Genomic DNA, 23916 nt, shown 5'->3' on the forward strand with positions numbered 1-23916 from the left:
ATTATGTTCATGATTTTCTGTGCTTGCTTAGTGGTTATCATACGATGTTCTTACATGTGAATGATACTTATATATAACCCTCGTGCGGGCGATGTAATGCCTTCGGGTGGAAGATACTTATATATGACCTTTGGGCGAGCGATGTAGTGCCTTTAGCGGAAGATATTTATATATGACTTTTGGGCGAGGCGATGTAGTGCCTTTGGGGGATTGTGATACCACTATTAAGTACACTTTATATGATATATGGTTTACAAAGGTTTTATAGCATGCTAGGGGTTTCGGAAAACCTATTACTTATTATGCTATATGAGTTTTCTAAATTGGGGGTTAGTACGTTGAAGAATAACTATTTTAGCATTACATGTATATAAACTTGGTCCACTCATGTTTTGTTTTGTGCCCCCTCAGGATCTAGGAACGAGACATATGACCCGAGCAAAGAGGCATTCCCATATCAGTGAACTTGTGTCATTCTTTCTGCGTAAGACATCTCTTGTAATACTTTCTAATATTGCTTCCGCTTGTACTTCGAATTAGTTGCATGCTCTAAACATCTCATGCATTATCACTTTTAAATTGTTGGCAATTGAATATTATATTTTATTAAGGTTTGTACGTGATTTCTATATTGCGTTGTTACATGCGAAATTTTATATGCATGTTTGACATATTCTCAGCATATGTATTCATTAAATGGCTCGTCACCCTCAGGTGTCGGCCAGCACATGGTCATCCGTTGTTATTCGGACACCGGGATTAGGGCGTGTCAACATTATTGCATCTACCAAGCATTTTGTTGGAGAAATGGGTACATATAAATATGTAGATGATGGGAATGCTATATTACCCTGTGAGGATTTAGAAAAGGATTCATATGTTTCATAATCTAGGGAGATACCCATGTCTTGGATAGATAATGCCGTTCAAAGAATACTGAGAGTGAAGTTTGTTGCAAGTGTTTTCAAACATCCCTTCACTGATAAATCTTTATAGGACGCAGTTGGTTGCAAGGTAGTTTTCTGAGTTCAGCACATCTTACATTCGACTTTTTCAAAATTTGACATTCCTTGCATGTTATTAATTGAAAGTGCATGATCAATGAAAATCTAATAGTACCAGTTAAATCATGTTATATTACTACTTAATTACTTTTTACTTTAATGATTCTTGTGTGCAGTTGCACAGAGATCTAGCGAGTGAAGCAGTCCGCAGATTGTTAGTTATTTTGAAGAATGGAAAGCACTCGACGAAACCTTTTCTTCAATAAGAAAGAAATGTCAAAGGAATACTTGTTGCTGGAACTCATGCTGATGATATTGGACATTAGTATGGAGGATGGCAACTACAAATACAGTTGCAGTGGTAGGATAACAATCAGTATAAAATTATATCACTATTTCCATTTTTTTTTACAATAGATAGACTGATTGGACATCAGTGTGAACTCTTTTTTTTTTAATTTTTTTTCAATTATTATTATTAAATAGAGGGGGAGAGTTTTGAAACATAATTCTCCAATCTTTTTGAAAACCATTAGAACAAGCTTTATAAATGTTTTCTTGTGCTTGAAGAAATCTAGCTTTTACTAATCGGATACTATACTCTTGTGCGGAAATTTGGTTCGAAACTTTAAACTGATAGATGGTAAACCAGCATTGTGATATTTTTTAAAGCCTTCATTGCCCTAATTAATTAGATCATGTACATATTTAGGGATAACCATCTTGGAAGTTATTAAGAAGGCAGTTGGAGATGATACAGAAAAATTTTATGAGAAATATCCCTTAGCAGACACTTTAGCAGCTTAGTGCGTCAAGATTTCTCTTTCGCAATTTATGGCTATTGGTGGAGTACCATACGCATAAGGCAGGGGTGACAATTTGGAACTTGTGATCCTGTTGAATGAAACTAATGTCATATGCTTGGTTGCTGATAGAATTTCTGTTTTGGCGATTATGATTTCCGAAAAACCTTAGGTCATCTCTAACTGAAGAAGGGTCAGAGGACTCCCTTTAGCCCTATAGCCCTCCAAGAAATTAATATTTTAATGAATAGTGACAGGACATATTTCTTACCATCTATAACTGAGGGGCCAAAGGGTCATAGGTCAAACATAGCCCTGTGACAAAAAACCATCTCCAACTGAGGGTGCCAAAGGGCCATAGGCCAAACATAATTTATTATTTCAATTTAAAGACTACGACAACTTAAATTTAAAAACTACTATAACTTAAATTTAAAAATTACAACTTAAATTTAAAGTCTATGATCATCATCATCATCATCATCCGCCATTGTAGGATTATAGTCGGATGTAAACAACTCTTGTCGGGCCATAATTTCCCTCATTTTCCTATCAAAATATGCCTTACTCATTAGAGTGTAATCCGAGATGTTCCTTTGCATGTTCTTATCATCCATCTCTTCTTGAATTCATGCCTATAGTTCCTTTCTTCCGTGGCAAATGCATTTTGCTCTTCCATTAATTGCAATAAGGACGCCATTTCTTGTTGAAAGGCGTAATTATCCTTTGTCTTGCCCTTTTCCTTCAATTTTCGAGCCTTATTTCATCCCATAGCACTAGATATGGAACCTTCACCCGAAGACAGATTTTCTACCCTTGTTTCTTGAAAGGTAGGAGATCCATGTTCATCCCCAACTGCATTTGAGGATGCATTTCCAAACACCGGAGTAGGACCAACTCTTTCTTGAGGTGGATCTTTAAATAACACCTACCCCTTAAAAATTTCCCAACAACTGTGATGATTAAAGGGTTTTGAGTTGCCGTCCATGTACAATTCCTCCGCTTGACATACCTAGAAAATATAATTACAAAAATTAAAGGAAATTAATTTATGAAATTAAATGTAATATAATTAAATATTTAAAATAACTTGTGAAAACACTTACTTCGTCGCAGTAATTGGCTCTGCTTCAATGTCTACTTTGGGCCTTTATCACTGCTTGATGCCGTTTATTTAAACTTGGATGAAGATGGTTTTTCCATCTTGAAGAACAACTCTCGTGGTTTTAGGAATTCGATGAAGTGGTGTTTTCGTAGAACTCATAGTACTTTTTGGATGTACGAGTCCAAACACCTTCACTTGTTTGAGAACTCCCCCTCACACTATATTCCGAGGCCCATCTATAAGCCCTGCAAAGAGCTTCATCTTCTTTTTGAGTCCAAGCCCTACCTTTCATTGCAGATGCGACCATTTGAAAATTCTTGAAAAAATTGAAGGAAAGATTATTGGAATAGGTAAGAGAATAGAATGTGAAGAATTGAAATAAAATGAAGTAAGATAGTATGGAATGGTGAAAATTATGTGAGAAATGGTGTGGGAATGGCTTAGGTATTTATAGGAAAAAAATGGGAATTTTTTAATAATTTTGTTCGGGAAAAAAAAATTTCAAATCCGATGGTCACTTGGCTTCAGCATGACGTCAGCTAGCCGTTGCTAGCTAGCGTCATGCTGACGCTAGGTAGTCGTTGGGTTCAAAAAAAGGGCCACCCCGGGCTAGCTAGTTGGCTCCTTTAGGCCAGCCAGTTGGCTTGTTTTGGTGTTTTTAGCCTGGTGGGGTCCACGAGCCCTTTGGCTTAGCCCTCGGTTAGAGACAGTTTTCATGTCATTTCAGGTTATTTTTAGCCCTATGGCCCTTTGGCCGAATTGGTTAGAGATGGCCTTAGTTTTAGAACCTTGACTCTTGAAAAAGATAAATGCTCTTATTGTTTCTTGGCTCTCTGGTACACAAGGAGAGGGAATTGTAGATGCAACCTTTGAGATTTCGACTTCGAGGACCAACTCCTAGTGACATGGTTTAAAAGGGTTGAACTGCTGCCTATGCGTGCTGTAGACACTTTATGTCCTCTTGGCTATAGGATGACATACAATAAGGTTTAGTCTTTGCGCCAAGGAATTTGAAGACAAGACTGTTTTTGTTTTTTGAATATGAGTTTATTGAATCGGTTTTAGTATAATATTTACTCATGAATGCATCCTCTTTGATGTGAATGTGTCCATAAATGTAACATTAAGGGAATCTGTATTATGAGCACTATGTGGTTAGACTTGTAAGGCAGTCCAATAAGTCATCACTATTTGAAGTATCATTGTTTTCTTCCCCAGGCCCTTTCTCTGTCATGAGGATAACAGTGAGGTAAAATCATTTGTCATGTTAGGGACTTTTACATGTAATTGGTAGTCTGCCATATATATGTTTTAATCTCCCCACAAGGCATAGTGTGATTGATTTGATATACTGCCAACTTGGCATCTCAACTGCATGCAAGTTTTTCTTCTCAAGAAGAAATGACCACAATGAACTGAGATCCCATTTAATTTACCTTTTTCTCTTTAATTTCTTTTTGTAATTTCATATTTTATGTTACACAAACCTCCTAAGAGTTAAGATTGTGCATCAAACTTGAAATTGACCCTATAGTTCAGGGGATTCAACGAGCTTATTGCTATTTATAAGTAAATCATTACAGGACACTTCATATCTTTATCCACACGACATTATGTAACAAATTCGTTTGCCTAAAGAGAAGGTTTTGTCCGGTCAAAAATTTTCAAGTGCGCCTACAAACACACATGGAATAAGTAGTAGTTCTACATTACAAGCTTGATGCAACTTTGAGCAATGACAGAAACCCCTGCAGCATATTCTACTGCATGTTTAAGTTTCAAATACATTAGTGTGCGCCTTTGTCGGACGAAAACTTGATGCACAATGAATCTCTTGCTTTGAGAGACATATTTTTTCTTTTATTGATAATGAGTCTATTATGCGACATTTTCATGACATGAAATATTGCCAACAACAATTGTAACTTGATTCTATTGCTAAATTATGAACGATATCAACATTGTCTACTGCCTAAAATGATTTGGTTGTTTATTTATTTTTATTTTTATTTTTTTTGTATGTCACTATTTATTTTATTTGGGGTTCATTAATAACTCATGTCCCAATTCTAAATTAGGGCTGAAAGAGAAACGAAAATATTTTAGGAGGTGAATGGGATAACATGGATGAGTACATAATTATTTGGTGTAGGAGTAAAATGAGATTAAATGTAGAGCATATAGTAAAATAAAAATATATTTTTTTCTCTAAAGCATATCTTTGAAATGGTTAGATCTTCATAAAATCGCACAATTGAAGCCGGAACCCTAAAATAAGGGACATGTTATAGGCATAATTTATTGAACAATGATGGAGGTCATGGAGAGAGAGAGGCGTGGCACATAGAGAGAGAAAAGAGAGATGTGTAATTGTGAGGTGTGTTCTATTCCACCCCATTGTGCCTTTATTCATAGTAGTAGAGAAGATTAATTCCTTACCCTAAAAGGATTACAACTCTAATAGGATAATATCCAACCCTAGATAATATTCCAAGATATCCTTAGATACACTAGGATTTACACAATCACGTTCTTAATCTAATAGGACTGCAACAATCCCCTTTAAGTGTGTAAATACTCAAACAAATGGAGCATCAAGTCTTCAGCAATGAAGCAAGTTCAGTTGATGAAGTCGGCGGCACAATGAGCGAATGTTAATCTCAAATCAACAGAAGAATGCATAAAAGGTAACACTCACAAAACCTTGTTAAGGTAGGAGAAAAACCCATAGACTAAGGAGAAAAGTGAGAACTTGCATTAAGTCAAAACTATACGTCTTTTGGACACAAGTAGAAAAGCTCGTAAGGGTAAGGATGGGTGTCTTGTCAAAACCTAGTTAGGTAGCCAAAACCCAGTGGGAAAAATGCTCCTAATCGTAGGCAAAAAAAGTACATTAAGATCAAGTGAGTATACTTCTGGACACTCCCCCTGAGTTTGACAAATCTTCCAAATGAGAACTACAAGCATTGCATACGAATAGTTAGGCATACCAATTCCTTGAACAAGCTTCTGGTAGGTTGACTTTAGCAGTGACGTCGTGTAGAGGTCGGCAAGATTTTCTAGGATCGGCTTGCATGACTTCAATTTCCTGATGCTTTACTGATGTAGATGTAGACGCAATATGTCTTGGCGTTAACTTTGTTGATGTATCATGTCTTGGTCAGGTTGATACATGCAGCATAATCTTCATGGATCGTCGTTGGGACTCAACGATGGATGAAAACACAGCAAGTACTTCGAATATACTCAACAATAACTCATAACCATGTCTTACGTGTGGTGTAGTGATGTGAGGTAAGTCTTGGATCGATTTAAAGATTTCGCAACTAAGGTCATATCGTGGACCTCCAAGATATTGCGATATCCCTTAATGATAAATACATAACCATTCAGGGATTTGCCTTGTGTGGGTTTGATAAGTAACCAGCATTAACATAAAAATCAAGGCAAGATTCATTCTGAGGATCAGGGGGTCGAATTTGCTCAAGATACGTTGGGATTAACCCAAATCCAAAGTACCATTCAGGGTAGCGAAAAAGCGTCTTTAATACCAATTTAGTGGTTGCGTGTAAACGCGGTGCTTCATCTTTACCTATATCAATAGCGAAGGAGATGTCATGTCTAATACAATGAGCTAAGTACAACGAAGCACAACGTTGAACTTAGACATGGAATTTCGGATTCCATAACCTCTTCAAGGGTTTCATTTGCATATAACATATGGAAGATCATACATATACTCAAAGGTAACATCTTCAGGGTATAGTTTGACTGGTAAACCAAAGTACCGTCAGAACAATGCTTCAACTTCAGGTTAAGGCATAAACGAGTTTTCCTAAGATCCTTCATCTCAAATTTCATCTTCAGGTGTGAGACAATTTTCTCAAGTTCTTCTAAAGTCTTAGTGAGATTCATGTCAGCGACATAAACTGTAACTCTAGCAATTCAAAATAAGACTTTAGAATTTAACACATAAGGGCATTTATTCATATGCTTCACTGATCAAATAATCACTTATGGGTATTTCACATCCGTCAGATTGCTTCAATCCATAAGTGAACACCTCAAGCTAGTTGAGAGGGTGTTCCGTGGTTTGGAACTATTTGAACTAGTCCATGTAATTCTTCGGGAACTTATATGTAAATCTCCATATCAATATCCCCATAGAGAAAACATTAACCACATTTCATAATGCTGCTATTAATCATAGGGCGTTTGAGAGAAACCTTGCGCCGTAAGGCGTGCATTATATTGGATTATTTCATTCATCTCATTACGCTTAATCAGTTGTCCAATCACACTAAACCAAAACACATTTTTGTAAGGACTTTGACCTGGATTGTAATTTCATTTGTCCAATCAGTTCTACATTGTCACTTTATCAACAGAACACGATTTGATATCGTTACTTCTCATTTATGTTAGTAGCTACCATATAAATGAAAGCATCATCGATGGTAATCTCATTTCAATTCCATTAACTCATCCAAACTAGTATACTGAACCAAGAACTTTAAGTCTCAGAAGTAATTTAGATTAATCTTATGAGATGGAAATGATTTGAGATAGCAATTAGTATGGATTCATTGTTGTGTCGTGTCTTTCTCTTCTAGGGAACTAAATCCTATGAACCTAGTGATCTATCGTGCTCCAGGCCAAGACAGATTAATTAGCTATCTGCCAGTGTACCAAACCGTCCAACAGGGGCAGCACACCTTCCAGGGACATTGACTCGACATCCGTTAAATATGTCTATCCTTGCAGGCATGTTTGCAGCTGGTATATGATCTTATCATTTTAGCTAAATCAGAGGAACAACATTCTGAAAGTTAGAATTCATCGTACTTGCTTAACACACTTGTGCGGTACGGGGATTGAGATGAGACATAGTGGGCAATGACCACGCAAATTTGCGTTATTCTACAGGAACGTTAACGTTCTTATCTCCCCTAATGGCAGGAAGATTGCCTCATTGAAGTGACAATTCGAAAATGAGCGGTAAATCGATCGCATGCAAGGGCTCTAAGAGAGCTAGTGTGAAGGAGAATCATAATCAAAAAAGATTCACTTCCTTTTTTTGAGGACTTATATTGGTATGCTGCGGCGGTGCAACTCAGCACATGGAATACACACCTAAATGAGTAAATACGAAATGTTAGGTTCGTAGCCAGTAACCTACTGTAATGTCGAAATGGTTGGGTGGCAATGGGCCTCAAGACGGACCAACATAACTACGTATAAGATTGCATAGCCTTAGGCAGAAACCGAAAGCTTGGTGCATTCACTAAGGTCTGAGCGATTATTGAAATTGCGTTTTATGATCATTATGTGAAGCTATTTGGGGTGAACATGGGAATTCAATATCTAATTATAAACCCAAAAGACATGCAATACCTATCGAAAACTGTCGATATAGACTCTCCAGTATTATCCAGTCTCCCAGACTTTATAGGATAAGTAAGGTGGTGAACCCTTAAAATAGGCCAAGAGGTTTAGCAGCAATGTGTGTAGACAAACATGTGACCAGTTTGTTGATTCATTAACCAAAACCATAAGTATTTTTATGGTCTGCATTTTGGTTGGATTAGTCCACATATATTCCCTTGAATCCACTGTGAAAAAAGGTGATTTCGTATCTTTGCGAGGGATGATTTAGAAAATCAATTTCCCCAATAAGCAGGCTTGGCAAAGTGTGCTTGTAGGCACAAGGTCTTTACTTCGGGTAAGGAGATGCGTCGTGACATCATTGTTCGACCAAAGTGTCCCAAAAGGTCGTGCCAAAGCAAGTAAACTGCTCGAATCACCAGGCTTTAGGTCGACCACATGTGGCGTGTTCCCAATTGGGAGACAACCTATTGGCCCCAAAGCAAAGCTTCAGGCTCATTTGTGGAGGTGGTGCAAAGATATTTCACTTTATTTTCTTCAGTGGTTTCATTCATGATCATTGTCATCTTGAATATCGTTTAAACTCAATGACATTCTTCCGAAACGGGGAGAATATAAGGTCTCTGATATGGTAATTCAGTACCATTCATTTAATAAGAAGCGTGGCAATGCTCTTAATCAGGTTGGATAGACCTAAAGTCTTTACTAGAGATTGGATTTAGGCATAAAGTTTATGTGCGTAGTATCGCATTCATCTAGATAACTAACTTTCCCACGTTTGTACCTAATCACGTGTTTAATTGAATTCAATAACATGTATACAAGAAACATGATTCAATTAACTCATATTCAAGGACAATATCAATAAGATTATCTATAATGAAAACAAACACCAAATGTGAATCCAAGAGCATTAAAAAAATGTTCACAAAGTAAATGGTTTAGTGAGGGGATTCGGCTAACAAGGCCATCTATGTCAAAATTCTGCTCTTCCAATGGTATTCAGTGGAGCAAAATCAATCTCACTTATTAATTACGAGACTGATAATCCTCAATGACATTGGTAAGGGCACGAATATATGAATAACCAATGATCTATTCCATCAAGACGGAAGTAGATTCTGCAAGGTTAAGGTTTGAGAATATTATCCCTTATTCTTGAAGTTTTAGGTCTTAGGTGCCAAGGATCACGCTTCAAGCATGATGCCACACCTTGGCAGGCCTTAATTCTACCATATGTTGTAAAAACAAACTTGAAATTGAATTGTGAAAGAGATAGACAGATCCAGACTTGGGTTTAGTAGGCTCTAACCGAAGCTAGAGGGGTCTATTCAGTAGGCCTCTGCCAAAACAAAGTAATACCATTCAGTGCATTTCTGCCGAAGTAGAGAATGCCCTTTGGTGCATCCCTGCTAAAGCAGGGTATCACCATTCGATAGGCTCTGACTGAACTGGGTTAAGCCATTTGGTATATTCCAGCCAAACTAGGTCTATACCATTTGGTAGACTCTAACCGAAGCTGGGTATATACCTTTCTATCACGTTTGTGGTAGTAATCAGATTCGAGAATTTGGTAAACTTCTGCTTTCTACATTGCTACTTCAAGAGTGAGTAAGAAACATGGAAGGATGAGAAAAGTATTCTCCAATCAAAATTCGATCGGATTTATAAGCCTTAGAATTGTACTTATTCGTGGACGTAATCATGGTGTACTTCACGCAATGTCTCACATGATTAGATAGTCTGTAGGAATGAGCCAAAGAGCCACGGAATCCTTGTTCAGGAGGTACTTCTGCTTGTAATGCTTCAGGCATAAGTCTTCGAATGAAGATCATGGCAGGGGCTTATTCAACTCTTCTATGCCATTGTTGGTTTCAATGGTTTCTCAGCTACTTGATAGTCAAGTGGAGATTCACGTCTTGTACCCCACATAAAGTGGTTTCTACTAGAAACGTCCAAATTAGGAAAATCGAACTTATGATGTTTCGACAATCCACTAAATTGGAAGGACCAAGATTGTGATTGGTGCTATGGGAATGAATCATCCATAAGCATCAAAATCAGAACATTCGGGTTCTAAGACATGGTATTCATGAAAACTTAAGCATCAAAATCAGAACATTCGGGTTCTAAGACATGGTATTCATGGGTGTATTGTTTTATGAAAACTTCGGGTTCAAAGGCACTAATTTTGAAACTACAGGTTCAACTTAGTTTACGAACGTTTAGTTCATAAAATAAAGGTTCCCGCAAGAACACATAATACAATATGCTGATTTAAGTGTAGTGGATTTGAGTTGCTTCGGGAACTCAAGTGTGAGCATTTCGAGACTACGAAATGAGGTCAACGGTTCAAAGAAGAGAATTAAAATATTGAATCGTTAATGTGCAAAAGTGAGATTTAGGCTAACAATTGTGGATTTCTTGTCAAATTAATAGACAGCTGGTCACTTTTAATTAATTCAATAAATCAGGACCATTCGGGTCGATCGTAGAAGCAAAGAAATATAAAGATTTAGGCCACATTTTGGCTAGATGGCCACAGGCCATGCAAAAGAAAACCCCTAAAAGTTAGTTAAGGCCGTGAAATCGGGCACCAAAATAATATGGGTGTGGGTTTAAAAAAAACAAGCCGAAAATGGCTTTGGGCCGAGAACAAAAGGTAGAATAGCAAAGGATTGCTGGCTGCTATCCAGAACAGGGCCCTGCACCAAAGGCTGCAGACTTAGACTCAGGCCAGGCTGCACGAGGCAGCCTATGCAAGAAGGCAAATTGCAATTGCAGCAGGGAAGTAGGCGAAAGGGAAAAGATGGGACCAGCAACACATAAGGCTGTAGAAGGCAGGCCAAAACGTGGGAGCAGAACCCAGAAGCTCGAAGGTTGCTGTTTGGTGGGCCGTGGCTCAGGATAAGTCCAACGTATGATGTCTTTGGTTTAGAGCGAAAAGCCCAACAACGTGTTGGCTTCTTGGGATGAGACGCGGGCATGAAGCCTAACACAAATGACTTAGGCAATCAGGCCTAGTCTAAGAGTAGCAAGCCCAAATAGAGGCAGTTGATGCATGACTGAAGTTGTCCGTGTCACTGGCTTAAGCTACCAGGCTTAGTGTGGCTGGGAGCCACGACTTTATCGTAATTTTCCCCAAAAATAATTTTATTTATTTATTTTATTTTATTTTTTTGAATTCTAGGGTTTGGAAAACCCAAAAGTGCTTCTAATTTCTTTTGATACTTTGACTCACAAATTCTACATAGCAAAAATTGTGTAATGCATGAAACATATATATATATATATATATATATATATATATATATATTGGAAGGTAAATATAAATGTAGAGAGTTCATGCATCATGAGAAATATTTTCATACTTCATGGTCATTTCAAATATCTTTTTTTATTTTAAGCGTACCTAATTGGCAGAAAACGATAAAAGTCCTTTGAATTTGTAGAAGATCCTTCTCGGAAAGCCGAAATTGCATCTCCAATGCGTTGTATCACTTTTAACAAAGAAAAATTAAATTGAATCAATAGCATGTAGATTAATTCAAAATAATAAATTAATCATAAAAAGAATGATGAAAACGTAATATTTCCCTGATTGAAGAATAAACTCTCTTTAGCGCAGCGTCAAAAGCGTGCTGATAACGTGTTGTAGGCATAATTTACTGAACAATTATGAAGGTTATAGAGAGAGGGGTGTGACACATAGAGAGAAGAGAGAGATGTATAATTGTGATGTGTGTTTTATTTCATCTCATTGTGCCTTTATTTATAGTAGTAGTGAATATTAATGTATTACCCTTTAGCCTTAGGATTACAACTATAATAAGATACTATCTAACCCTATAGAATATTCCAATGTATCCTTAGATATATTAGGATTTATACAATCACATTCCTAATTTAATAGGACTGCAGCAGAGCAAATATTATATTATTTTTTTAATTTTTAATTTTGTTCTGCTTTAGGAAGAAATCTTCGTTAAGTCCAAAAGTCGACTTTAATTCGACAAAAAAAAAAAAAAAAAAAAAAAAAAACGTCGACTTTAATCGTCTACTGATTCCGTCGGTCAGTACGGAGACACTGACAAAGCCAGCCAAATGATCGCCTGACGATACAGAAACAGATCTTAACGGTGGTATTCGACTCTTCCCTACGAATCACTTAATCGCCACCGTCCGATCTCCTCCACATTTTCCTTCAGATCCAACTCTCCGGCCGCCCATCTCCTCCCTGATCTCCTCTCGATAATTGTATTTCCCTCGCAATTTCAAGGTGCATAATACTCTCTTCCCCTCATTTTTATGTCAACATATGAACTCACTTCATTAATTTGGTTCTCAGTTTACCCCATCGATTGAATTGTCTGTTTGTTGACTTATGGATGAATGCGGACATTTTTGTTTGGTTGCTGAGGTTTTCGAGAGAGAGATTGGAAATTCAATCTTCATCTCAGGTGAATTATGATGGATTTGTTTTGGAATTCAGAAATGTGAAATGGGCAATTGCAATTTTGTCACAGGATTGAGTCTTAGTCCTTTTCTTTTGATTGGGGTTAAAAACAAAGATTATGTCATGCTTAATGGTAACTGAATTCAATAAATATTCAAATTCAGTGTTAGATAAATTCTTCGTATCAACCGAATTTGTTCGCTGTTTCTGTTAACTAAATCGAGAAAAACATGACAGAAAGGAAGAAGATTGGTTGCAGCTTAGCAATATTTTCGAATACAGAGTGTTAGCTCAGATTATTAATCTCTTTCTTGGTGTTTCGAAATGTTTCACATTCCTTTTCCTTCTTTGGGGTCTTCATACTGTTTATTGTAAATCCTTTTAATGAGAAATGGAATTGGATTAATTTTAGAAAACAGTACGATAGGATATTACTGAAGACACCTTGGGCACTGAAGCGAATCGGAAGGCTGGTAAAGGAGCCCTCTAATCTTGGGAAGGTAGCAAGCAAGTAAAGGATTTTAAATAGAAAATGAAAAATAAACCTGCAAACTGTGATAGATCTTTGTTGTTCATGAACAAACCACTGTAATTGCTTTGCGTCATTCTCTCCACAGCTGTGCTCTGGGTTTCGCAGGATTTTTTTGTTTTTACATCTAGTACTAGTAATTTTTATGTTGCACTTTTCAAATTGCTCTGCTATTTCACTAGCTAGCTACATTATAGCTGATTCCTTCCGGTAGGCTACAATTTCAAGTGAGTTTTTATCATAGAATTTCTGAAATGATACATAGTGGTGATTTTTTTTTTTTATTGTTTATGCTCTCAAACAGGGACTTTGTTTATCCTGAAATGTTGGTGGAAGTAATGTCTGTTTATTTTTCTAGTTCTTTACTCTTTTGGTCATTTAATATTTTTAATATTTTAAAGCGAAGCTAAATTAATTGGTTCACCTGCAGACAGCTTCTATGGGAAACGAAGGGATTGTGAAAAATGTTGATACCAGCAGTTGGCAAACAGATTTGGCCTGTGACCAGTGGATAGCACTCCCTGTTTCTGGTCCACGACCACCAGCTCGCTATAAGGTACGCATATATTTTTATTTTAGATAGGCTTAGATTAAAACCAAAGAGAAATGTCTTGTTAAGTTCACATTTTTTCTCCTTTTGTGATTCCTAAAGTCTTTATTTTTTTGTTACAGTAAGTGCAAAATCAAACTCTTTGTTTATATATATATATATTTTTTTTTAATACATAATGATATTATCTACATTAAGGGGTGGGGGAGTGGGCTAAGGCTCAAAATGGGCTAGCCATAATTATTTGGTTCGAATTTGCCTTTGGCAAGAATTGAACCTAAGACCTCTCACTTACACGTGAAGAGGAATACCACTAGAACGTAGTACTAAGAGGCTGAAAAATACTTTTTGTTTATATTTAATTTAATACTTTAATTATCTGTCAGCAATATTTTCTTATATTTTTTCAAGAAAAGGAAATTGATCAACCAAAGACCTTACCATGCTATTTCTATTTTAACTGTAGCATGCTGCTGTAGTAGTGGATGAAAAATTATACATTGTTGGTGGGAGTCGTAATGGTCGGCACCTATCTGATGTTCAGGTATTGTACATGCTCATGTACTTTTTGACATTGAGGTTCTTCTTTTTTGTGTAATGGATGTAGTACTGGACTCTTCTTGCAGGTCTTTGACTTTAGAAATTTGTTGTGGTCTAAAATTAAACTGAAATCCAATTCCGATAAATTTGAAGACAGTGGCTCACAGGAAGTTCTTCCGGGCATTTCTGCTCACAATATGGTAAAATTTCATGAGACCAGTAAATCTTTGCGTTTATATGTGCATATTATTTGTTTGTATATGTCCAATTCGCTTTTTGTCTTGGTTTTGGTCCCCTTCATTTATGATTCGACATGGTTTTCATTATCCAACTGAACACTTTTGTCTATATCTTGGCAGGTTAGGTGGGGAGACAAGCTTCTTCTTCTTGGTGGGAATTCAAAGAAATCATCTGATAGTATAATAGGTTTGTTACTAGAACAACCATCTTGTTAGTTCATGGACAATGTAGATCTATCATGAGACATGATAGTGCACTTTAATTGGTGTTTAAAACCTTTTGCAATGTTAATGGACTTGTAGTTTGGTTCATCGATTTGGAAACACACCACTGTGGCATCATTGAGACCTCAGGAAATGTACCGGTATGATGGCTGAATCCTTGTTTTTTCTTGTGCTATGTTCTTTCAACTGTAATTAACCTGTTTGGTATGCATGCAAATTATTTTTCAGGTAGCTCGTGGGGGGCAGTCCATGACATTAGTCGGTTCTAGACTGATAATGTTCGGTGGAGAAGACAGGACCAGAAGATTGTTGAATGATGTTAATGTTCTTGATCTAGAGACAATGACTTGGGATATGATGAAAGTAACGTAAGTATCCATACACTTTTATTTTGAAACTTTTGTGCCATGCTTTTAGAAGAGTTCTGCATTACTTTTTTATGTTATGATAGGCAGACACCTCCAGCTCCTAGATTCGATCACGCAGCTGCAGTAAATGCTGAACGCTACCTTCTAATTTTCGGTGGTTGTTCTCATGCTACTTTCTTCAATGATCTTCATGTACTTGACTTGGAAGCAGTAAGTGCTTTACTGATTACATCAGATCTAGTCTAGAAATTCTGCCGTCTGTTCAAACACACACGACATAGATGTGCATTACTTAAATGATTTAATTTATTGATTTACTGTTTAAAAGATGATTTCTGAGTTAGAAGCGTACTGAAGTGATTATTGAAAACTTACGCAGAAGAATATAGTTGGAATTAATATGTTCTTTTGTAATGAAGGCAACAACTATTGTCAACAAATATGAGTTTCTGAGAACATATTTCATTTTATATTTATAAAATTAAATAGATCCCTCTTTCACATTTTTAGATTTGTACCAAAAGTGCTATTCATTGTAAGAGCTCCTTTTTGTAAATTAATGAGTATCTCATGTTTTTTACTTCCATCCTGCTGTATGCCTAGAGGCCTGAATTGAGTGAGCTGGGAACATCTTTATTTGTTTTATTTTTTATTTTTAAATTCTTTTATTGTTTGTATTTGTATACTCTCTTTTGGTCTTGAGATCAGAAAATTCATACTTCATTTGAATCAGTAGAGGACTGCATGCATCAAATTTATGATGTGTGGTCCACTTGCCATTATGGAATGTTAAAGAGTTTTTGGTGAACTTTAGACATTATATGGTTTCGGGAGCATAACTTTTGAAAGTTTTTCGTATACCTTGAAAGATAATTATGCCATCCTATACTAACAATAAGAATAGGTTGAATGAAAAATTACTGTTAGTTGTAACCGAAAAATGAATAATTAGTAATAGTATGATATTCCATGCTTTTTAAGCTGTACAGTTTTCCAGTTAATTGCCGTATTTTCTCTTTTTATGTTTCTTGCCCACAATTTGCCATTACTTTTCAGATGGAGTGGTCCCAACCACAAATTCAGGGTGATCTTGTTGCTCCTAGGGCAGGTCATGCTGGTATAACCATTGATGAGAACTGGTATATAGTTGGTGGTGGAGATAACAAAAATGGTATACATAATTATTGCTTACTGAATCTTACTATGAAACTATGCCCACTAAATATGGAACCGTGGCTTTTACCTACTGTAAATGTACTTTTCTAGCTTTTTATGACATAGACTGTAAAATTATACAGGTTGCCCCGAAACTCTGGTGTTAAATATGTCTAAGCTAGTGTGGTCAGTCTCAACCAGTGTTAAGCAAAGGGATGCACTCGCTAGTGAGGTCTGTTCATTTCTTTGATTATATATGTTTCTCCGAGAAGTTTCAATCCGAAAGAAATTTGGTTGACTGCATCCATTGACATACAGTTCCATAGAAATACTAAAAGAAAATATACTTGTGACGTTTGGTCATTATTCTAGTATGACTTGTGCACCACGTTGTTCCATAAAAGGTTTTTTGCTCCAGGTGTAACTGAATATCGTTTATGGATCATGCCTTTTATGACTAAACATAAAATTCTAGTTTATTGGTTTGTACTTGAGCTATGAATGTGATTCGGAAACAGGGACTCACTGTCTGCTCAGTGACCATAGATGGAAAGAAGCATTTGGTTGCCTTTGGTGGGTATAATGGGAAATATAGCAATGAGGTATGTTATTCAATGACATATTTCATGTTCATTATTTACAAGCCTATGTTGCATGAGGTATCTCGTGCATTCCCTTATATGGTTCTTTGCCTTTCTTTTCTTACAGGTTTTTGTAATGATGCCCAAACCGAGGGACTCATCACAACCCAAGATATTCCAGTCACCAGCAGCAGCTGCAGCGGCAGCTTCTGTTACTGCTGCATATGCCTTATCTAAAATAGAAAATTTTGATTCCAAAACAGCAGAGCTGAACTCCAAGGGACCTGAAAACCATCATTATGAACAAGATTTAACGGTTGAGGTAGAGGCCCTTACAGAGGAGAAAAGTATGCTGGAGTTGTCACTTGTGGAAGTCAAGGCAGAAAATTCCAGGATCGGGCAGAATATTGAAGAAGTCAACAGTACTCATGCTGAGTTGTCCAAGGTATACTCCTTAGAGACACTGGTTACTAGGGTGATTATTGTGTTTTGGAGTCTCTCATCCTTGCAACCTTTCCTTTCAGGAACTTCTTTCAGTCCAAGGACAACTAGTAGCTGAGAGATCAAGATGCTTTAAATTGGAGGTTTCTCCTTTCATAATTAGTTTTAACTTATTTGGATTGGGTTGGGTTGTTTATTGATGTGCCCTGTAACGAATGTAATGTGTTCTACGTAGCAGCTGATTTTGTTCTTACATTGTTTTCCTAGGCTCAAATCAGTGAACTGCAAAAGAAATTAGAATTGGTGCAGTCCATTGAGGATGAGGTGCAAGCACTTCGGGGTCAAAAATCTGCATTGGAACGGGATGAGCTCAGCTCGTCTGCTGAGAGACAAGGTTCTGGGGGGGTTTGGCGATGGATTGCTGGGGGTGGTGGTGACTGAAAAGAGTCGCAAGGTCAGTTCAGGAAAACATGACAAAAAGAGAAAATGATAGACGTCAGTGCCGAAACATTTCAACGGAAAGCTCATACACCTGGTTATCTGTCCTAGCTCCGTCAAGAAGGTGAGGCAGATCCCAGCAGCGGCCTACTGGAAGCGGTGGCCTACAGAAAGCGTTCTTATTACGATAGCCAGTAAAAGGATGAAAATTTAGAGTCTTAAGTTACAGGATTTTTACACACCATGTTTGTTTGTAATTCATGAACATCCATTTGATCATTTTTTTTTTCATCTTTCTATTTATATTCATGTTTAAATCGATAGAGCCGTTGGATTTGTATTGTGTATGTACGACACAGTTCAAAATCTTTATGTTCTAGTGGTCTCAGAAAAAAATTGATTGATATTTAATTTTCTTGGCTAACAAGTTACTTGTACCCCAGCCAACCTCAATCATGCGGATCTACTTTCACACCGTCAAAACCAAGGAGGCCCACAAACACGACAAGGACAAAAGATCAATTCCACAGCAGATCTTACTCAAATCCAGTACTAAGACTCGGTGTTTGTTTGCCCTTGTTTAGTTCCAATGTAATGGATTGCCTTAGCTAAGACCGTTAGTCTATGTTTGGTGCGATCATGGACCAACTTAAATGAGATTAAGTTGGACTCGCTCTGACTAAAGGCTTTGCTAGGTCAGTTTGGTGAGACCTCCGAAAGGTATGAGATTGCTAATCCTAGATTCACTCGAATTGGCTCGAATTGCAAAACCCATATTCGAAAATGACCAAAACACCATGCAAGAGTAAGGACCGTACACAATGTCAAATTCGGGACGAAAATGAAACAGGAGGTGAAGTTGGGGACCAAAAAATATTACATCTCTCTACTTAGTATTAGAGCCATGTGGTATTTCGCTTTTTGCAAGTGAGAGATTCTAGGTTCGATTCTCGTTAAAGATGAATTTGAACCACATTATTATTAGTCCATTGTGAGGCTAAGCCACCCCTCCCACTTGAAATTTTTTTCAATGTGATCGGAACACGGGTTGGTATACTACGTGTCACTATATAAATAATGGTGTAATTTGTGTGCTAAAAAGTTAATAACTTAAATAAAATTTCTTATCACTTACATAAAAACACATGATGTACCCGTGTTCCCGTCACAATGAAAATTTATCTTTTCACTTAATGTACATGATATCGTTGTTTAAAAAATAAAAAAAAATAAACATTTCGATCTCTTTCATTGGGCTGGAAGTGCAGCTTCTCTCTTGTATTTGCACTGCCGAGGTTTTCATGCTCCTCTTTTGACTGCAACTTCAAACATGAATGCATCAATTTGTAGAGCTTCTCCATAAATACACAAGCGTCGTCCGTCTTCCAGGCTCACAACGACGAAGAACGCTCCTATAACGGGTCAGTCTCTCTCTCTCTTGACAGCTCTCTTTGTATCGTAGAATTAAGGGTGTAATTAATTGTACTCGGTATTTCTCCCAAGTGATTAGTGATAAGGAAGTATTTGGAAGATTGGGTTATGAATTGCATCCCCTTCGATTTGTTTTTTTGTTTTTGTTTTTGTTTTGCATTAGTGAAGAAAGTTTATCTGCATTTCATCAACAAACAAGAACGCATTTGGCTAATTATAATATTCTCTGGGCACCCGATAAATCTCGGCCGATAAACTGCAGAATGGGGAGGTTTTAAGGACATAGAAAGAGGAGAAGAAACGCAGAGAAAGGGGAGGAAAAGTTGTATTATTAGGGTCTAATTTATCCTTTACCGCGGCGGGTGCCATTGAAGCATGGTAACAAATCTTTGGGGGGATATTGATGCAGTTGAAGGTTTCGGGCTTACTTTGATTATCGGGCGATAGTTTTAGGGGGATGGTAATTTATAAGATAGATGAGGTTTTTAATTTCGGTTGGAATCAGCCAACATGGAGTTAACCCTTTCAAAACCGAAGGCCAAACTCGATTATTCTTTATTTCACATGTTACTCAGATTCTTCTATCGTTTGTTATGATTATTCAGATTATTGTAATTTCTCATACAGTTATGTGGCGTGTTTCTGATTGATTCGTTGCATTTTGTGCCTTTGAGAATAGCAGGCAGTGGCAGATGTACAACCCAACCAGAACCTTTGATGAGGGCTGTGTAAGTTGGTCATCACTAAATATGCAGAAAATGAATTTTTTTTGGGTTCAAAGAGTTTGATTATTGTGGGACTTGAGATGAAGAAAGTTGAACAAATTTGGAAGCTTAACCCACCAAATTAGACCCCATGAGAATATTCGAAAGCTCCAAACTCAACCTCTTCAAGTTCAGAGCTTCTATATTAAGCTCACAAGTGACCCCTTTTGGCCCCTTCAATTCCTTTGTACAAAAAAGATGGCTAAAGCCTGAAATTTCAGCCCGAACACGATTAGAAGACCGAACCAGGGACTCAAAGCTAGACAAACTAACAACCCACCTCAAGAAGCTCGATATCATCCTAAAACTACAAGACCTCATGTCCAATCGGAAACGTGGTCCCTTTGTGTCCTTGCAACTAATGTCTCGATGGAGGAACCTTGTGGGGCTTAATGTAGGCATTGGTGCCTTTGTTCACAAATACCCACATATTTTTGAGGTGTTTACGCATCCGGTGCGGCGCAGTTTGTGTTGCAGGATCAGTAAGAAAATGAGGGGTTTAATAGAGGAAGAGGCAATGGCTATGAAACAATGGGAATTCGAAGTTGTTCATCGTGTAAAGAAGTTGTTGATGATGTCTGTGAGTGGCACTCTGCATGTCCACGCTTTGAGGCTGGTCAGGAAAGAATTTGGATTGCCCGAGGATTTCAGAGAATCCATCCTTGGTAAATATTCAAAGGATTTTAGGTGGATTGATTTAGAGGTTGTAGAACTGATTAGTAGAGATGAGAATTTGGATGTTGCTGAAGTTGAGAAATGGCGAGAGAAGGAATTTAGAGAGAAGTGGTTGAGTGAGTTCGAGACAAAGTATGCATTCCCTATAAATTTCCCAACAGGGTATGAAATCCAAGCAGGATTTAGAGATAAGTTGAAGAATTGGCAAAGGCTTCCTTACGTGAAGCCTTATGACAGGAAAGAGGTTGTCAGCATTCGTAATTGTGGAGGGATAGAGAGGTATGAGAAACGGGCGGTTGGTATTCTTCATGAGTTCTTGAGTTTGTCAGTACAGAAGATGGTTGAGGTTGAAAGATTAGCTCATTTTCGGAAAGATTTTGCTATGGTCGTTAATGTGCGGGAGCTTATCTTGAAGCACCCTGGAATTTTTTACATATCAACCAGACGTAATACTCAAACCGTTTTTCTTAGAGAGGCATATAGTAAAGGGTGCTTAATTGAGTCTAATCCGATATATGATGTTCGGAGGAAAACTTTAGACCTTGTTTTCCTAGGGTGTCGAAATACTAGAGGAATGCCAGCTCCAGAGGAAATTAAGGCGTTCAAAGTAGATTTGGATGTCAAAATGGATGGTGACTGGGTTATTCCAATGTTAGAGAACTTGGACAATGGAAGTTGAAATTGGTAATTCAAGGTTTCATAAATACAATGCGACTTGAAATTAGTGAAATGGATATAATTATTGAGCGATGGAAAATGTTAACCCTTTGATGATGATCCATATTTTTCAACATGTGTCATCTGCAAAATAACTTAAGTTGAACCCTTCAATGAAGACTGCTTGCCCCCAACAGACCACTCTAGCTAACTCAACCTGCCGACAATGTGGTAATGACACTTCCCTCTTAAGAAATATCTGTTGATATTTATTTTGTCGCAGATGATCTTAACCATATTATTATTTTTGTGTTCGAAAAAAGGATCTTCTACTTGGTCTGATAAATTTTACTATTTAGTTTACAATGCCGCATCATTGTTTATTCATATACTTAATTTTGTTCTAGTAATGGCTCGCTAACCACCAATATAACTTTTAGAGGATTATTTATACCATATTCACTATCCATCTCATAATTTATCTAGTGCTGAAACCAGTATATGTGAGAACATGAAAACCTCAGCTGGTCTTGAACTCTAAGAAAGTCTGGAATACTTGCACATGCCATATTAACCTTTATTTGTATGCTGGAGAGTCTTATCTTCTTTCTTGGGAAATACTCTGTCCTTTCATGTTTACTTTATGCATAGATCCATATGAAATTTATGTTGGTCCAGATGCCAAACTAAGATAGTGAGCGAGGAAAAGAGGTTCAGAGTCAGTAATTTTCTGTTTTATAATATCTTAAGAATGGGGAAGAAATTTCTTCAATAAATTTTGTAGAAATATTACATTTCCACATAGCAGATACAACCCAAATGCTGAAAGTACATTCTTCAATAATTGCCTTCTCCAATAAAGACATGATGTGGTTTCTTTTCTTTTTTGGTAATTCGAATGATACAAGAGGATGGTGGTCTCACTCTATGGACGAGTTTTGTTGCCTTTTTTCTCCTTCTAACATTAAGATATTAACACTGTCCATCTGGTTAAATAGTTGGAAAAACTAATTCTCAGAAAGGTTGGAAAGAGATGATAAAAGAGGTCCAAAATGTTGTGGTTGATACTTTTAGGTTTGTACTGCAAACTCTCTTTGTACTCATATCCCTTCATGGATGAATTGTTTGATATTAGAATTGCCTCATGTATGCCGAAAAAGACTTCTTGCCTTAAACGACGATGCCTTTGTATCTTTCATAAAAGCTTAATGACTTTTGCTGACCAGATGAATCCTAGGGGGAGGGGCTAGGTGTTAGGAGGACGACTTGATATTTTACTATATCTTGTTGAAATGAGTTTTTACTGTGTGTTTTTTGCTTAGTCTTTGTGACTTGTCTGATCTGTTTCCTGACTGATCTGTCATCTGTTCTACACGTATAACTCCATTTTGCTATGTTGTGAAAACAATGATGTGGTCATATTTTTATCGTGTATTTCCTTTGGATTTTGCACATTTGAATGGGTTACATGGACTAATTTTATTGTTTCAATTTGTAGGCATTCGATACTGGAGTTAGATGAAAAAAAAGTGGAAAATGAGATTTTCAGATATCTAGAGTAATTCCAATGGAGCAAGAGGCTAATTCACTGCGCCAAGACATATGCATTACAATAAGAAGATGAAACTACATAGGTTTTGGAGATCAAATTGACATGGGATGCTATCAATTGACTTCAGGAGAGACTTAATAGCTTGCCGTGGGTTTATATCAAGGAGATTCATTCTCCTTGTGAAGACTATATTGCCACCAAAACTATCATATTCACAAGGGCATACGGCTTTTTGGCACAACAAGGAGGAAGAGCTTTTCTAGGGTTTTTCTTTTCTAGGGGTACAATGTAGCTCTGTCATGAATATTTAATTTCCTTTTGGCATTGTTATTATCAAGTTTTTCTTCCTTACTATCTTTTGCTATTCATAATGTGCTTAATTTTTATTTAGATGCTTGATCACCATCGAAGTTTTAATTTAGTTGATTTGATGCCAGTGAGAGTAGATATCATACTTGGGTTTTAGCTTCTTGCAATTAGGATTTATGTGATTTTCCAACAATTTCCATGTAGCTAAATGGATTCTTGTTTAAATTCGTCTAGATGTCATAGAAAGTTAACATGTAAGGATACTTTTGATGCAACTAGATACCATGTCCATTAAATAATTTAGGGAAATCGATCATCAATATTAGAGAATTACGTGTTGATTACATATTAAGAGGAATTAAGTAGAATTGGTTACGGTGAATTCGGATGCCCTGGGTCTTGTTTTCTATGTTTTCAATTCATTATTTCAATGCGTTTATTTTTCAAGCTTAATATAAACTTTCAGTTTAATTAAAATTTTCTCTACTTTCCGTTAAAGCTTCTCAATTGTAATTTGTTTCAGTTTAGTTAGTTAAACTTTTAGAATCAATTTGATCTTTGATGGGACGATATTCGTGCTGATTTGCCATACTATCATCCTATTCGTATACTTTCGGGCATTAAAATTCGAGACTTAATGAGGCTAATTTTGGTCATCTAATTTTCGCAATGAACAACATTACAAGAATGCCTTGTTTTTGGTGGACGA

General features: G+C 36.9%; 2 protein-coding genes across 2 annotated transcripts; both read left to right on the forward strand.

Moving 5' to 3' along the window:
• Positions 1-12307: 12307 nt before the first annotated feature.
• Positions 12308-18230, forward strand: LOC103951711 (acyl-CoA-binding domain-containing protein 6). Its single transcript, XM_009363159.3, has 14 exons — positions 12308-12576; positions 13713-13838; positions 14299-14376; positions 14459-14572; positions 14732-14798; positions 14915-14976; positions 15065-15204; positions 15288-15414; positions 16261-16375; positions 16503-16591; positions 16878-16961; positions 17068-17385; positions 17465-17524; positions 17649-18230. The coding sequence occupies exons 2-14, from the start codon at positions 13722-13724 to the stop codon at positions 17820-17822; spliced, it is 1545 nt and encodes a 514-aa protein (XP_009361434.2). The 5' UTR covers positions 12308-12576; positions 13713-13721; the 3' UTR covers positions 17823-18230.
• Positions 18231-19061: 831 nt separating this feature from the next.
• On the forward strand, positions 19062-23252 carry LOC103941761 (protein ROOT PRIMORDIUM DEFECTIVE 1-like). Its single transcript, XM_009351952.3, has 3 exons — positions 19062-19240; positions 19933-21577; positions 22845-23252. Exon 2 carries the CDS (start codon positions 20106-20108, stop codon positions 21366-21368), a length of 1263 nt encoding a protein of 420 aa, XP_009350227.2. The 5' UTR covers positions 19062-19240; positions 19933-20105; the 3' UTR covers positions 21369-21577; positions 22845-23252.
• Positions 23253-23916: the final 664 nt, after the last annotated feature.

This window comes from the organism of the source record quoted next, unplaced genomic scaffold (genome assembly GCF_019419815.1).
Source record: "Pyrus x bretschneideri cultivar Hongxiangsu unplaced genomic scaffold, Pyrus_bretschneideri_v1 Contig24, whole genome shotgun sequence".
Taxonomy (NCBI): domain Eukaryota; kingdom Viridiplantae; phylum Streptophyta; class Magnoliopsida; order Rosales; family Rosaceae; genus Pyrus; species Pyrus x bretschneideri.

Coding starts and splice junctions, on each gene's coding strand:
- LOC103951711 (XM_009363159.3), top strand. CDS start 13,722: ATGGGAAACGAAGGGATTGTGAAAAATGTTGATACCAGCAGTTGGCAA. Junction 13,839..14,298: donor GACCACCAGCTCGCTATAAG/GTACGCATATAT, acceptor TTTTAACTGTAG/CATGCTGCTGTAGTAGTGGA. Junction 15,205..15,287: donor TGGGATATGATGAAAGTAAC/GTAAGTATCCAT, acceptor ATGTTATGATAG/GCAGACACCTCCAGCTCCTA.
- LOC103941761 (XM_009351952.3), top strand. CDS start 20,106: ATGAGAATATTCGAAAGCTCCAAACTCAACCTCTTCAAGTTCAGAGCT.